The 16611-nt window shown below is 41.9% G+C and overlaps 1 protein-coding gene across 3 annotated transcripts in view; it reads left to right on the forward strand.

Moving 5' to 3' along the window:
• Positions 1-16611, forward strand: part of LOC139397992 (myosin IIIB) — a 119119-nt gene that overhangs the window by 42386 nt on the left and 60122 nt on the right. For all 3 annotated transcript variants that reach the window (XM_071144273.1, XM_071144272.1, XM_071144271.1), the window contains one exon: positions 16229-16308. In XM_071144273.1, the coding sequence (XP_071000374.1) occupies positions 16229-16308 (80 nt within the window). The remainder of the gene's footprint in view (positions 1-16228; positions 16309-16611) is intronic.

A 16611-nucleotide genomic window follows, 5' to 3' on the forward strand; every position in this document is an offset into this window, starting at 1 on the left:
GGCTGAGCCGGCATGCTAATGGATGTGTTCAATTACCAGATGCAGCACTTCATACTTTTCTTAAGTTAAGCCATATTATGACTGCTTTCAGTTATAGTCGAATTAAGAGCAGCTCCAATTTACGATGTGTACCTTGGTTTAGCCTCCATTAGAAATCCATGTGTTTTATCTCTAGGTTTTAATAATGGGAGGTAGTGCAAAAGGTGAGCCCACGGCCATCCTACTCTTTACTTGATTGCAGAAAAATACACTACCATTTGAAAGTTAATTCAGTAGAATGAAAACGGGGGGAGAATTCTCTGCGCTTTGGTACTCCAAAGTAATGAGTGACAGCAGAGATGTGGTCCACCATTCATGGGTACAGACATAGTGTCAATTAGGCCTAAAAGCCTCTAATTTGGTTCAGCTCATCCGAAGGCTTTCTTGTCTACAGCACAACATACAAGGGACATATTCACAGCAATGTCTTTGGGTCAAGTGCATAGTAGGTAATAGGTATCAAGTTGAGATTTTCATGATTGACTGCAGTAAAAGTGTTATATTGCTGTGTAGTTGTAATCTAGCCACTGTTGTTGTCTGTTTTTGTTATTTTATTAGTATTTTTTATTTAACCTTTATTTAACTAGGCAAGATAGTTAAGAACAAATTCTTATTTACAATTCCCCGGGCAACGCTGGGCCAATTGTGCGCCGCCCTTTGGGACTCCCAATCACAGCCGGATGTAAAACACCCTCGAACCAGGGACTGTAGTGACGCCTCTTGCACTGAGATGCAGTGCCTTAGACCGCTGCGCCACTCGGGAATTATTGGTGTCTAGTACGTCAGTTATGGAATCTTCCTCCGTAACTCATCTCTTTAAAAAAATGTCTACAGGGTGCCCTCACTCAATCTTCACCATCCCTCTGATAAAGAGGTCCCGTCTTCTTGACACTTCGTGAGGGTAGAGATGATCACGTAAGATAACAGCTATGAGACAATCTACTTCTGCTTATCATGTGGGAAAAGCTTGAGTTCCCTTTTAAGTGAAAAATAGCAGAGGAAGAGGATAATTCGATTCTTCAGGGTAAAATCTGGGGAATTTAATTTGCATTTTAGTTCATATTATAGAGTCAGTGTTATCTGTTAAATTACTGCTATCTGTGAGATCAGATGAAAATCTATTTAACCCGGGTGGTTTAGTTCTATGCTGTCAAGTTGTGAATACTGTACCAACCGGATGGCTCTTTTTATGACCACTAGGTGTCAGCCTCGTTGATCCTCATGTTAACTTTTGAGATTAAAGGACATTGATGGGTCTGGAACGAGGCACCACACATACAGGCATAGAGATTACTTGACTATATTTTATCTGTCTTATCAAATGTGAATATCAAATTATAATTCAGAGGCAAGATAACCAAAGAAAGTGACCCTTACTGTTATCAAATGATATCTCGGATACAAAATGATTGAAGATACTGGGAACACTTTACTGCCTGGAAAATGACAGTAAATATTACTAATTGGGAATGGGACTGGTCTAGAAATGTTGAAATAAATTGAAATGTTGCATATTGATAAGTAAGAAGTGATTACACGCAGAGTTTCTTGAGAGTTGTGTGGAATCAAAAAAGTGAAAAGCTTTCCTTGCCAGAATAGTTGGACCACTTGTGCCTAGAATAATCTCATCAGGCAGGGTCCTTGAGGTTTGGGCATGTGGTGGGGTTTTGCCAGAGGAAATGGGATGTATTTGCATGGACAAATTCCTCTAAGCCAAGGTCTTTCCCAGATCCCTCAGATCAGAGTGCTTGAAATGGCTGAGCTGTGTATGGTCCGGTGAGGCCTGGGAGGCCTGCGGTCAGAGGATTTGTATGTATCCTTAGGGTTAGTGTCAGCAGAGCACAGTGCACACAACCATGGCACCTTATGACAGCCCTCACTCTGCCAGACCAGACTGCAGGGCATAGTGGTCTAATTCTATTCCTATGGTGCATGGTTCTTCATATTCATCTACTGTACCTCAGAAGTCACTATATTTCTGCTTTCTCACACCATATTAATATGCATGATGTATTCCACAGGTCTTTTAGTATGTGCATACATAAACCATGTTGTATGTACAGTAATAACCCAGTAATATGAACATGACTGGGGTCAGGATCATCTGTGTGCGTTTTGAATTATTAGGTAGGTATCCTTGGCTTATTGGTGAAAATGTGACAAGTAAAGTGGTGTGTAATTTATAATTGCCTAACTTGCATATTTTTATTGGATGGGAGAGTAGTCTCTAGTGTATAGATGGGCACGGATACTAAAACACTATTAACATAATGTATATTTATCTATATTTCTGTGATGTTAGCCATGTATCATTGTAGTCAACTCTTTTTAGTGGCAACCTTAATTTACTGCAGAGAAAATGCTCATCTGTATGTAGGCCTATGTAACTTTCATTGTATACACACAAGCTTACATTTCAAATTTCCTAGAAGAAAGTGATCACAGAGACTGATTTTAATTTATTGCAAATTATTTTTATTCATGTACCAGACAAGTCTGTATGTTCCAATGTTGTGCATACTGTACATCAACAGTAATGTAATGGCTCGAATTTACTCCACTTAATTCCACTGTGATGTTTGAAATGTACGAAATGAAAGCTACATATTGGTTCAACATTTTCACAACTCCAAGACAGTACAATGTTCCTCTCTCCGTGTTAAGAGTTTCTCTTGTGAAGATCTGACATGTTCCTTCAGCCGTGCAGCATGATGACACATTGTGCTCTTTGTTCTCTGCTAGTAGTCTGGCTTTCATCCCACTGGGTTACATTTATAGGGATACTTTCTGTCGTTATCAATAAAACGTCAATACGGTGCAGTGTTCGATTTGGCTGCTGAGGGGAAAGGAGACCTCCAGCTCTGCTAAAGCCATTGACGACTACGTGCCGTTTTCAATGGGTTGTTAAATAAATGTATAACTATTTGGTTTTAATATCATCACTTCTTGAAGAGCATTGTCAGGACTACACATTTCAGATTATTCCACATGTATCTCTATCATCAGAGTCAGTGGCGTTCTGTACCGTTTAAGATTAGGGAGGACGTTTTTTTATTTTTATAAACATGGCCTTATTTCTATTACAGCATATTGGATGACTGTCATTCATATTCCATTCACCCAGCTCAATGTAACATCAATAGGTTTAGGCTACTATATGATACTCTGAATTTTCCCTATCATGAGGTTATTACAACCTAGCCTACGAATGAATGTTTATCACTTATCACAGGTCGAGAGACAAATAGTAATCAAGGTGACAGGCAGTGACTCATTCAATACAGCCTTGCACACTCTTGCCTGTATCTAGCTGATCTAGGGTGAAATCATTAGTCCAAACAGTTGGAAACGAGAGTTTCTATTGGACAAGTTCAGATAGATTTATCCCCGTTTCATTCCGTTTGCTTCTGTTTAAGAAATGTTTTTCTACAGAATCAGCGGAATGAATATACCCCAAATCCCCTCACACACAGTTCACTTTCATAGCATCCCTCGTTGTATAATTCCTTCTAGCATCTACGCGCTCTCCTCCTCTTACCTATTCCCTTCGCTTGTGGACTTGTGCACAACACAACAGCTGTCTGTGACCAGGTATAAAAAAAAAATCCAAGCCAAACCTTCATATCATAACCGCTAACCGCTACAAACAACCTACATTGTTGTCACCATATTAGCTAGCATCATAGTCAACATAGCTACTAGAACTAACGACTAAACCCGCTACAATCACACAGTACAGTGTACAGCAAACAGTTTAGCAGTTACAATGGCAGGCCTCTGTGGCAATAAATTAATAAAACCGAAAGCTTACCTTGACTTGGACGAGTTCCAATGTTGGATCGCCTTAGCCAGCTAGCTGTTTGAGCCAGGCGCTTGAGTAAGCTAAATTAGCCAGCTGCATTAGCTAGCTAGGTAAGTGAAAGTGAAAAAATTACAATGAAATATAGCTCTCTCTCTCTAGCTAGCTGTAGCTTATGCTTTCAGTACTAGATACATTCCCTTTGATTGGGTGGACAACATGTCAGTTCATGCTGCAAGAGCTCTGTAGGTTGAAGGACGTCCTCCGGAAGTCGTCATAATTACTGTGGGATTCTATGGAACGGTGTGAAAACCATGAACCTCCTAGGTTTTTAATTGAATTCAATGTACCCAGAGGAGGACGGAAAATAGCTGTCCTCCGGCTACACCATGGTGCTACCCCAAAGAGTGCTGTTGAGGCTAATGTGGACCTTCATTGCAAAACAGTGTGTTTTAATCAGTTATTTGTTAATGTGAATACATATTTAGTATAGTTTTATCTAAAGAAAGTTGTATTTTTTAATGTTTCACCATTTAAATAAAAATGTAAATTCACTGAATAGGATGCAGTAGCGGTGCGTGTTGTAAATCACTGGGGAAGCCAAGCCCCCCCCCCCTTGCCTTGCTGCCGTGATATATAGGCCTAAAGGCAGAGGCAATAAGAAGACACAGTGGCAGAATAAATTCAACCACACCTTTGTTTCATCACAAAACCGGATAGCAACCTCTGTCCATTGAAGTCCACAAAACATAGTGCATGTACAGTAACAGTTACATGATCTACAGCATAGTCAAGCCAGATAATGTTTCTGACATTTTCGGACCACTAAACAACTATTGATTTAGAACCACAGAGATTTACTGTAAGTCGCAATGAAAACAGGAGCTGCCTCCACTATTCCTGCACCATTTCAACTTCAACAGGTCTACATTATCAAATCACCTCTGCTTAGTCTAATACAGTGACAATTAAACGATACCAAGAACAATTCAGTTCAATCAACATAAGCTAAATATGATGTGGCTGTCCATGGTTCTGATTTCTGTGTGCGTGCATCCGTGTGTGTGTATGTGTGTGCGCGTTCATGCAAGTAGAAAAACATGTTAACTCACCCTACTTGTAGAGAAACACCATCCTCCTCTCTTTCATGTTGACGAATGTAATGGCGCCGAAAGAGATGGCCGCCGTTTTACGATCCCGTAACCAATTGTGCTATTGTGTATGTTTTTTCACGTTATTTGTAACTTATTTTGTACATAATGTTTCTTTATGACCGAAAATGACTGAGCTTCTTGATGTCAAGGCAGCGATTACTCACCCCGTACTGGAGGAGTTCTTCTTTGGACGGGAAGGATTTACTCCAGACACCCGACAAGGCCCTCATCCCCTTCATTCGCAGGAGGAAAAGACGAAGGTATTGTGGACGACGGTCCGGGTGCCTTGTAAGGATTTGTTGCCGAGAGGGTACTCTACCGTTTCCATCGGTCCTATTAGCAAACGTGCAATCAATCGATGATAAAATAGATGAACTATAAGCACGTACAGTGCCTTGCGAAAGTATTCGGCCCCCTTGAACTTTGCGACCTTTTGCCACATTTCAGGCTTCAAACATAAAGATATAAAACTGTATTTTTTTGTGAAGAATCAACAACAAGTGGGACACAATCATGAAGTGGAACGACATTTATTGGATATTTCAAACTTTTTTAACAAATCAAAAAATGAAAAATTGGCCGTGCAAAATTATTCAGCCCCTTTACTTTCAGTGCAGCAAACTCTCTCCAGAAGTTCAGTGAGGATCTCTGAATGATCCAATGTTGACCTAAATGACTAATGATGATAAATACAATCCACCTGTGTGTAATCAAGTCTCCGTATAAATGCATCTGCACTGTGATAGTCTCAGAGGTCAGTTAAAAGCGCAGAGAGCATCATGAAGAACAAGGAACACACCAGGCAGGTCCGAGATACTGTTGTGAAGAAGTTTAAAGCCGGATTTGGATACAAAAAGATTTCCCAAGCTTTAAACATCCCAAGGAGCACTGTGCAAGCGATAATATTGAAATGGAAGGAGTATCAGACCACTGCAAATCTACCAAGACCTGGCCGTCCCTCTAAACTTTCAGCTCATACAAGGAGAAGACTGATCAGAGATGCAGCCAAGAGGCCCATGATCACTCTGGATGAACTGCAGAGATCTACAGCTGAGGTGGGAGACTCTGTCCATAGGACAACAATCAGTCGTATATTGCACAAATCTGGCCTTTATGGAAGAATGGCAAGAAGAAAGCCATTTCTTAAAGATATCCATAAAAAGTGTCGTTTAAAGTTTGCCACAAGCCACCTGGGAGACACACCAAACATGTGGAAGAAGGTGCTCTGGTCAGATGAAACCAAAATTGAACTTTTTGGCAACAATGCAAAACGTTATGTTTGGCATAAAAGCAACACAGCTCATCACCCTGAACACACCATCCCCACTGTCAAACATGGTGGTGGCAGCATCATGGTTTGGGCCTGCTTTTCTTCAGCAGGGACAGGGAAGATGGTTAAAATTGATGGGAAGATGGATGGAGCCAAATACAGGACCATTCTGGAAGAAAACCTGATGGAGTCTGCAAAAGACCTGAGACTGGGACGGAGATTTGTCTTCCAACAAGACAATGATCCAAAACATAAAGCAAAATCTACAATGGAATGGTTCAAAAATAAACATATCCAGGTGTTAGAATGGCCAAGTCAAAGTCCAGACCTGAATCCAATCGAGAATCTGTGGAAAGAACTGAAAACTGCTGTTCACAAATGCTCTCCATCCAACCTCACTGAGCTCGAGCTGTTTTGCAAGGAGGAATGGGAAAAAATGTCAGTCTCTCGATGTGCAAAACTGATAGAGACATACCCCAAGCGACTTACAGCTGTAATCGCAGCAAAAGGTGGCGCTACAAAGTATTAACTTAAGGGGGCTGAATAATTTTGCACGCCCAATTTTTCAGTTTTTGATTTGTTAAAAAAGTTTGAAATATCCAATAAATGTCGTTCCACTTCATGATTGTGTCCCACTTGTTGTTGATTCTTCACAAAAAAATACAGTTTTATATCTTTATGTTTGAAGCCTGAAATGTGGCAAAAGGTCGCAAAGTTCAAGGGGGCCGAATACTTTCGCAAGGCACTGTATATCCTACCAACTGGACATTTAAAACTGTAATATCTTATATTTCACAGAGCCTTGGCGGAACGACGACATGATTAACATACAGCTGGCGGGTTTTAAGCTTTTTCTGAAGGATAAAACAGTGACCTCTGGTAAGACAAGGGGTGGCGGCCTATGCATATTTGTAAACAATAGCTGGGCACGAAATCTAAGGAAGTCTCTAGGTTTTGTTCGCCTCAGGTAGATTATCTCATGATAAGCAGTAGATCACACTATTTACTATATCTATATTTTTCGTAGCTGTCTATATACCACCACGGACCGATGCTGACATTAAGACCGCACTCAATGAGCTGTATACGGTCATAAGAATACAGGAAAACGCTCATCCAGAGGTGGCGCTCATAGTTGTCGAGGACTTTAATGCAGGGAAACTCAAATCAGTTTTACTTAATTTCTATCAGCATGTTAAATGTGCAACCAAAGGGGGAAAAAACTCTAGACCACCTTTACACCACACACAGAGACGCGTACAAAGCTCTCCCTCGCCCTCCATTTGGCAAATCTGACCATAATTCTATCCTCCTGATCCCTAAGCAAAAACAAAAGTAGGAAGCACCAGTGACTAGGTCAATAAGAAAGTGGTCAGATGAAGCAGATGCTAAGCTACAGGACTGTTTTGCTAGCACAGACTGGAATATGTTCCGGGATTCTTCCGATGGCATTGAGGAGTACACCACATCAGTCACTGGCTTCATCAATAAGTGCATCGATGACGTTGTCCCCACCGTGCATCTATATTTTTCATAGTTGTCTATATACCACCGTAGACGGATGCTGGCACTAAGAACGCAGTGAATGAGCTGTACATACCCCAACCAGAAGCCATGGATTACAGGCAACATCCACACTGAGCTAAAGAGTGGAGCTGCCACTTTCAAGGAGTGGGACTCTAACCTGGAAGCTTATAAGAAATCCCACTATGCCCTCCGACGAACCATCAAACAGGCAAAGCATCAATACAGGACTATGATTGAATCATACTACACAGGCTCTGATGCTCGTCGGATGTGGCAGGGCTTGCAAACTATTACAGACTACAAGCACACCCCGTGTCACGAGCTGCCTAGTGACACGAACCTACCCGACGAGCTAAATTCTTCTATGCTTGCTTCGAGGCAAGTAACACTGAACCATGCATGAGATCACCAGCTGTTCCAGCTGTTCCGGACGGCTGTGTGATCACGCTTTCCTTATAAGATGTGAATAAGACCTTTAAACAGGTCAACATTCACGAGGCCGCAGGGCCAGAAGGATTACCAGGACGTGTACTCCGAGCATGCGCTGACCAACTGGCAAGTGTGTTCACTGACATTTTCAACCTGTCCCTGACCAAGTCTGTAATACTCATATGTTTCAAGCATTCCACCATAGTCCCTGTGCACAAAAACACTAAGGTAACCTGCCTAAATGACGATTGAACCGTAGCACTCACGTCTGTAGCCATGAAGTGCTTTGAAAGGCTGGTCATGGCTGACATCAACACCATCATCCCAGAAACCCTAGACCCACTGCAATTTGCATACTGCCCCAACAGATCCACAGCAATCTCTATTCCACTCAACACTGCCCTTGTCCCACCTGGACAAAAGGAATACCTATGTGAGAATGCTATTCATTGACTACAGCTCAGCATTCAACACCATAATGCCCTGAAAGCTCATCACTAAGCTAAGGACCCTAGACGAAACACCTCCCTCTGCAACTGGATCCTGAATTTCCTGACAGGCCGCCCCCAGGTGGTAAGGGTAGGGAACAACACATCTGTCACGCTGATCCTCAACACGGGGCCCCTCAGGGGTGCGTGCTCAGTCCCCTCCTGTACGCCCTGTTTACTCATGACTGCATGGCCAAGCACGACTCCAATACCATTATCAAGTTTGCCGATGACATAACAGTGGTAGGCCTGATCACTGACAATGATGAGACATCCTATAGGGGGGAGGTCAGAGACCTGGTCAAGTGGTGCCAGGACAACAACGTGATCAAGACAAAGGAGATGATTGTGGACTACATGAAAATGAGGACCAAGCACTCCCCCATTCTCATCGACGGGGCTGTAGTAGAACAGGTTGAGAGCTTCAAGTTCCTTGGTGTCCACATCACCAACAAACTATAATGGTCCAAACACACTAAAACAGTTGTGAAAAGGGCACGACAAAGCTTATTCCCCCTCAGGAGACTGAAAAGATTTGGCATGGGTCCTCAGATACTCAAAGATTTCTACAACTGCAACATCGAGAGCATCCTGACTGGTTGCATCACTGCCTGGTATGGCAACTGCTCGGCCTCCGACCGCAAGGCAGTACAGAGGGTTGTGTGTATGGTCCGGTACATCACTGGGGCCAAGCTTCCTGCCATCCAGGACCTCCTATTTCAGGCAGAGGAGGGCCCTAAAAATTGTCAAAGACTCCAGTCACCCTAGTCATAGACTGTTCTCTCTGCTACCGCACGGCAAGTGGTACCGAAGTGCCAAGTCGAGGTCCAAAAGGCTTCTTAACAGCTTCTACCCCCAAGCCATAAGACTCCTGACCAGCTAATCAAAGGGCTACTCAGACCCCGCTTTTACGCTGCTGCTACTCTTTGTTTATAATCAATGCATAGTCACTTTAATAAATCTACATACATTTACATATTACCTCATTGACTCTGTACCAGTACCCCCTGTATATAGCCTTGCTTGTTATTTTACTGCTGCTGTTTATTTTAACTTTTTATTTTCAGTTTTTTACTTATCTATTTTTTACTTTACACTTTTTTTTATGTTTAAAATATTGTTGGTTAAGGGCTTGTAAGTAAGCATTTCACTGTAAGGTCTACAACTTGGTAGTCGCATGTGACAAATAAAATGTGATTTGATTTGAAACTGTCTATCACCTGGCAAAAATGTTGGCTCTCTAGCCTAACTTCCATTCATGGGCAACGTTAGCTAGTTAACATTTGCCTTCTATAACTAGTTACATACTAAACTTCCATCCTCTCAGGCCAGGGGCACAATGTATGAATTTATTGTTGGATCAGAATCGCCCTAATAATCATTGACCAGAACGGAGAATTAAGTAAAACCACAAGTCCAAATCTCCACCCTTGGCTAATTTAGGAAAGGGCCAATTTTAGATAGCTGGTAGTATTCAGACCTCTTGACTTTTTCCACATTTTGTTACGTTACAGCCTTATTCTACAATTGATTACATTTTTTAAAAGTCCTCATCAATCTATGCACAATACCCCATAATGACAAAGCGAAAACAGGTTTTTAGAAACTTTTTCAAATTTATTTAAAGATAAAAACAGATACCTTATTTACGTAAGTATACGTGAGACTTGAAATTGAGCTCAGGTGCATCCTGTTTCCATTGATCATCCTTGAAATGTTTCTACAACTGGATTGGAGTCCATCTGTGGTAAATTACATTTTTGGACATGATTTGGAAAGGCACACACCTGTCTATATAACGTCCCATAGTTGATGTCAGAGCAAAAACCAAGCCATGAGGTCGAAGTAATTATCCGTAGAGCTCTGAGACAAGATTGTGTCACTGCACAGATCTGGAGAAGGTCCCCAAGAACACAGTGGCCTCCATAATTCTTGAATGGAAGAAGTTTGGAACCACCAAGACTCTTCCTAGAACTGGCCGCCTGGCCAAACTGAGCAATTGGGGGAGAAGGGCCTTGGTCAGGGAGGTAACCAAGAACCTGATGGTCACTCTGACAGAGCTCCAGAGTTTCTCTGTGGAGATGGGAGAGCCTTCCAGAAGGACAACCATCTATGGCAGCACTCCACCAATCAGGCCTGTTGTGGTAGAGTGGCCAGACGGAAGCCACTCCTCAGTAAAAGGCACATGACAGCCCACTTGGAGTTTGCCAAAAGGCTCCTAAAGGATTCTCAGACTATGGGAAGCAAGATTCTCTGGTCTGATGAAGCCAAGATTGAACTCTTTGGCCTGAATGCCCAGCATCATGTTTGGAAGAAACCTGGCACCATCCCTATAATGAAGCATGGTGGTGACAGCATCATGCTGTGGGGATGTTGTTCAGCGGCAGGGACTGGTAGACTAGTCAGGATAGACGGAAAGGTGAACGGAGCAAAGTACGGAGAGCTCCTTGATCAAAACCTATTCCAGAGCGCTCAGGACCTCAGACTGGGGCGAAGATTTACCATCCAACAGGACAACGACCCTAAGCACACAGCTAAGACAAAGCCGGATTGGCTCTGGGACAAGTCTCTGAATGTCCTTGAGTGGCCCAGCCAGAGACTGGACTTAAACCCGATCTAACATCTTAGGAGAGAGCCTTGAAAATAGCTGTGCAGCTACGCACCCCTTCCAACCAGAAAGAGCATGAGAGGATCTGCAGAGAAAAATAGGAGAAACTCCACAAGTACTGGTGTGCCAAGCTTGTTGCGTCATACCTAAGAAGACTCATGGCAGTAATCGCTGCCAAAGGTGCTTCAACAGAGTACTGAGTAAAGAGTCTTAAGTACTTAAGTAAAAGTAATATTTCTGTATTTTTATTTTTTTTATCAATTAGCAAGCATTTATACAAACCTATTTTTGCTTTGTCATTATGGAGTATTGTGTGTAGATTGATAAGGAAACAAAACAATTTTATCAATTTTACAATAAGGCTGTAACGTAACAAAATGTGGAAAAAGTCAATCAGTCTGAATACTTCCCGAATACACTGTATATACTGTGTCTCAACTTGATTGCGGACATATCAACAATCCACCCAAAATATAGTTTTTGGGTGTAATTTTCCTTTTTAAGTTAAACTTTTTAAAATATTTTCTCTAATCACAGGAATGTTTTTAGTCAGCAGTCAGATTCTGATGACCCTTTTCTGCATTAAAATCAACTAACTCTGGGCGTAAAGGTTGCTGGTTATGCGGGGGTGGTACGGCTGCCATAATCTCATTTGCTTGGTTGCTGAGTTGAGTTTCCAGATCACATTTATTCAAAAAAGAGAGCGGGAGAGAAGGGAGATATATCCACGGAGCTTCTGCAAACTCAGCTCTAAGAGGCTGCTCTCTTACAACTTTGATTGTCCCCTGTGTCGACAGCTCGATCCATAGCTTCTGAACTACAAGGCGCGCACTGGCACTCATAAAAGAATGTAGGGAGGTGTCATATTGAACGTGGGATTGCTTTTTAATCCCAGGCACATTGACTATTCTTGTCAATAGAAACCCAATACAACTGCCAGCTTGAGCTTTTTTTTCTATAGGATTCTTGCTGGGCTTAATTTTCAAAGTGTACGCACAGATGCCAGGGATGGCTTTTTCTCTTTTCTCCTTCTCTCACTCTGTGTATCTGTGGCGGCAGCCCATGCCAAGAGCAACACACATGAAGCAGAAGCGATCAGTGTGATCCTCCACCACCGCCTGCTCCCTAAGACAGGATGACCTGTTGGGCGATGGACCCCCTTACTTCCTCCTCTGTTCTCACAACACCCCTACAGCCTCTAGTGATTAACCCCTTTGCGAATATATACCGTTTTGTACGGTTGTGATGATGACTCCGAACATTGAGAATAGGCACGGTGGGTTTTTAGTAGGAGGATGTTATCTGGTTTTCAAAAAGGAAAGGTGCAGGCTTAGTCAGTGAGGTGAATTACCTAAGCGATTGAAAAAAATGTTTTGCTGATGGCCCATGCACATTAAAAGGCATAAGCTTACATGCTAGACGTAAAACCACATTCCACTGCCTTTAAAGTGCAGCAGTGACTCCTTCCCACTCCGTATGTGCTCAGTATGAATACTATGCTAGAATTACAACGGACAGAAACGCGCTGTTTCTCAATCGGCCATTGACTTCATTACAGTTTTATGATATAAGGATGTTTTTTTTATGCTGGACATCTCCGGTGTTAACATGTTTCAAGAAATCTTTGAGCGGAGAGACAGTTAACCCATGTACTAATCATGTCGATAAGGAACCACAAAATAATGAATTAATAAGAGCCGCCTAGGAATATATGTAGAAAGCAGTAGAAGAGTGTCTGTTTTGAGGCTTAGGTACAACTGTCATAGCTTCCCTCATCATAACACAGCCCCTTCATCTCCCCTTGATGGTGTCATGCAAGTGAGAGGCGTGAAAGCACCGTGACACTCCACGGGCCCGTTCGACACTCAGCCACTAATTCATCATGACAAATGTGCTCAGATGATCTGGCCCAGCAGCACTAATGGGGAGAGGAGAGAGGGCTCTTCATTTGCACAAGACCGACTCCAATTAATCCATCCAGCTTTACTTTTGGCTAATTGCAGCGCGTCCCTGCTTGAGCACTAGGCTACCTGACACCATTTGTCTGTGGGCACCATTCTGAGAGATCCGTCTTTGTGTGTTTTGGCCTGTAAGATGTTTGTTTTCGTCAGACATAAGATGATGATTCCTGACATTTCTTTTCCTAGCCCTGTTTTAGGTTGTTTACAGTGATTGGGTTGTTTACATGATTGAATAATTTCTGCAATTCTGTGCAATTTTTATTTTATTTTTGTTTTATCAAACAAATATTATTTTTGAAATTTCCAAATGTAGACTTAAAGGTGCACTATGCAGAAATCGCTCTGCCATTTCCTGGTTGCTAAAATTCTAATAGTTAGCCTAATTTCAGTTTAGGTGACAAAACAAGCTGACATTGTGTAGAGAATCAATGTACCATCTAAACCGCTGTAAAATATATTTTCCATAACCAATAATATTGTATTTTCAGCTGTTTGAAGCTGGTGTACAAAACCAAAAGTAATTGATTCCAAAACTAAACTTAATAGTGCATATAGAACAGATCTACCTACCACTTGTTAGACTTGCTTTCAATGAGATTTAAAGATCTATAACTCGCCTTTCTATGTGAATTTGGTCATGTCGCCCCAAAATGTTACATATTGTAGCATTAAGTAATAAGGTAGAGGTAGACTTAAAGGGATAGTTCAGAATTTTGGCATTTAGACCCATTATCTACTTCCCTAGCTAGCATGCTGTACCTGAAGACTTCTAGTCTTTGTGCTAAGCTAGTTAGTTTCGTGAGCCAATGCTATCTCTAACTTCCTTCAAACTGGACACTGGTACATAAATGGTATCCACTTTGGGGAAGTAGATAAATGGCTTTTTTTTTGCCTTTGAGCAATAAGGCCCGAGGGGTTGTGGTATATTTAAGCAATAAGGCACGAGGTGGTGTGGTATATGGCCAATATACCACGGCTAAGGGCTATTCTTAGACACGACGCATTGCAGAGTCATCGCAGTGCTATTATAAACTGGTTACCAACGTAATTAGAGCAGTAAAAATACATGTTTTGTCATACCCGTGGTATACAGTCTGATATACCACGGCTGTCAGCCAATCAGCATTCAGGGCTCAAACCACCCAGTTTATAATGGCCAATATACCACCACTAAGGGCTGTTATTAGACACGACGTGAAGCAAAGTGCCTGAATACAGCCCTTAGCTGTGGTATATTAGCTATAGACAACTAAGCCCAGGGGTACCTTATTGCTATTATAAACTAGTTACCAACATAAATAGAACATTAAACAAGTATTTTTGCATAATACCCATGGTATATTGTCTGGTATACACAGGGCTGAAATACTTTTTCAGCCAATCAGCATCCAGTACCCAAACTACCCAGTTTATAATTTGAATTAGACAAGGGAGAGTTCCTAAATACCATATCGTGAATATTGTTGCTGGATCTTACAGACATATGAACAGTAAAGTGTTTGACTGTCAGACCCTAAACACAATGTCATTGTTATTACCATTAATGTAATTACTATATATGCTTTTTGACATCAAATGTTGTGGACTGTCCTGACTACAGCTGTGTGAGTGTGATGTGACAAAACATTCATTTGGCCTGAAACAAAGCCTTTGGCGAGAGCAGGACATTCATGTTCTAGAGTTAGACGTGATCTGACTTTTAATTAACCCATCAAAAATGGATTTCTATCTCTCCAGAGATGCAAAACTGTATGAGTCATACTTGTTGAATATAAACTGACTGTTCGTCTTTTGGAACAACAGAATTGTGATCTAACACCATAGTTGTTTTAGGTTAATCGTTCTCAGCCATTAACCCTTGAGAATTGACCTAAAGTGTTATATTATAGTGAAAGGAATGACCTTATCTTTGTCTATTGATGTACGGGTCTATCTGAAATCGAGGACGATTGTTTGTCTGTCAATTCAGCTTTAGCTTCATCGAAAACAAAGGTTTTCTTCGGAGTGTACACTGCAGCCTGGTTAATACTGCCTCCTGTTTCTGGTGCCGTATTTTTCTAAGGTGTGTGTGGCACATCTGTGCAGCTATTGTTTATTCATGGAGTAAACCCTTTGAAATGTGTTAAGATACTTCCCACTCATTATAAAAATCCTGCCACCCATGGATTAGGACTTTGATGTCACCAATCCTGCTTCAAAGGCTTCTTTCACTGCTATTAATCACAGATTAGCCTCTGAAGATATAGCCAGAGAAAACATTTGGACATCTTGTGCAGAAACTTTGAAATGTTTCAGACTGTCTTGCATATGCTCGGGTCATATCCTCTCGTCTGTCCGGGAGTGACTGTAGCACTGCAGTGAGATCCAGCTCAGACTGGTGAGGTCCTAAACTGCCCTTTCTGTCTACCTAAAGGGTTACCCAACACACTGGTCCACAATGGAACTGGCCTGCTCTCAAGAGACATGCTTGTTGAAAGCAGCAGTTAACTTGATTTGCTGGGCATGGACTCTACAAGGTGTCGAAAGCGTTCCTCAGGGATGCTGGCCCATGTTGACTCCAATGCTTCCCACAGTTGTGTCAAGTTGGCCCGATGTCCTATGGTGTGGTGGAACATTCTTGATACAAATGGGAAACTGGTGAGTGTGAAAAACCCAGTTCTTGACACAAACTGGTACGCCAGGCACCTACAGTACCATACCCCGTTCAAAGGCACCTAAATCTTTTGTCTTGCCCATTCACCCTCTGAATGGCACACATACACAATCCATGTCTCAATTGTCTCAAGGCTTAAAAATCCTTCTTTAACCTGTCTCCTCCCCTTCATCTACACTGATTTGGGATCATAGTTTTCACCTGGATTCACCTGGTCAGTCTATGTCATAGAAAGAGCAGGTGTTCATAAAGTATGTGGGATTGTATTGACTTGTTGCTTTGCTGTGTTGGTTTGAATAGGTAATCTGGCCACTTCCAGGGCGAGAGTCACTGCTGCTTCAAGGTCACTGCCACCCCAGCTCAGCTCAGGACGCAACAAGGTGGGCTCTCTCTCCCTTATGGATACTTCAGGATTTTGTAAATGAAGCCCTTTATCTACTTCCCCAGAGTCAGATGAACTCGTGGATACAATTTTTTGTCTTTGTGTGCATTTTTTAAAGGAAGTTGAGCATTGGCTCTCGAAATTAACTTTCTTCGTAATGGATGCAGAGACCTAAAAATGCTGTCCATGAGTTCATCTGTCTCTGGGGAAGTATCCAGAAGGATCCTTTAAACCCTTTTAAGGGCTATTATTTTATCCAAGTTGAGACCATGTCACTCTTTAGGCTCTATATTTGGCTGGT

The sequence above is a fragment of the Oncorhynchus clarkii genome, chromosome 3, assembly GCF_045791955.1.
Source record: "Oncorhynchus clarkii lewisi isolate Uvic-CL-2024 chromosome 3, UVic_Ocla_1.0, whole genome shotgun sequence".
Classification (NCBI taxonomy): Eukaryota; Metazoa; Chordata; class Actinopteri; order Salmoniformes; family Salmonidae; genus Oncorhynchus; species Oncorhynchus clarkii.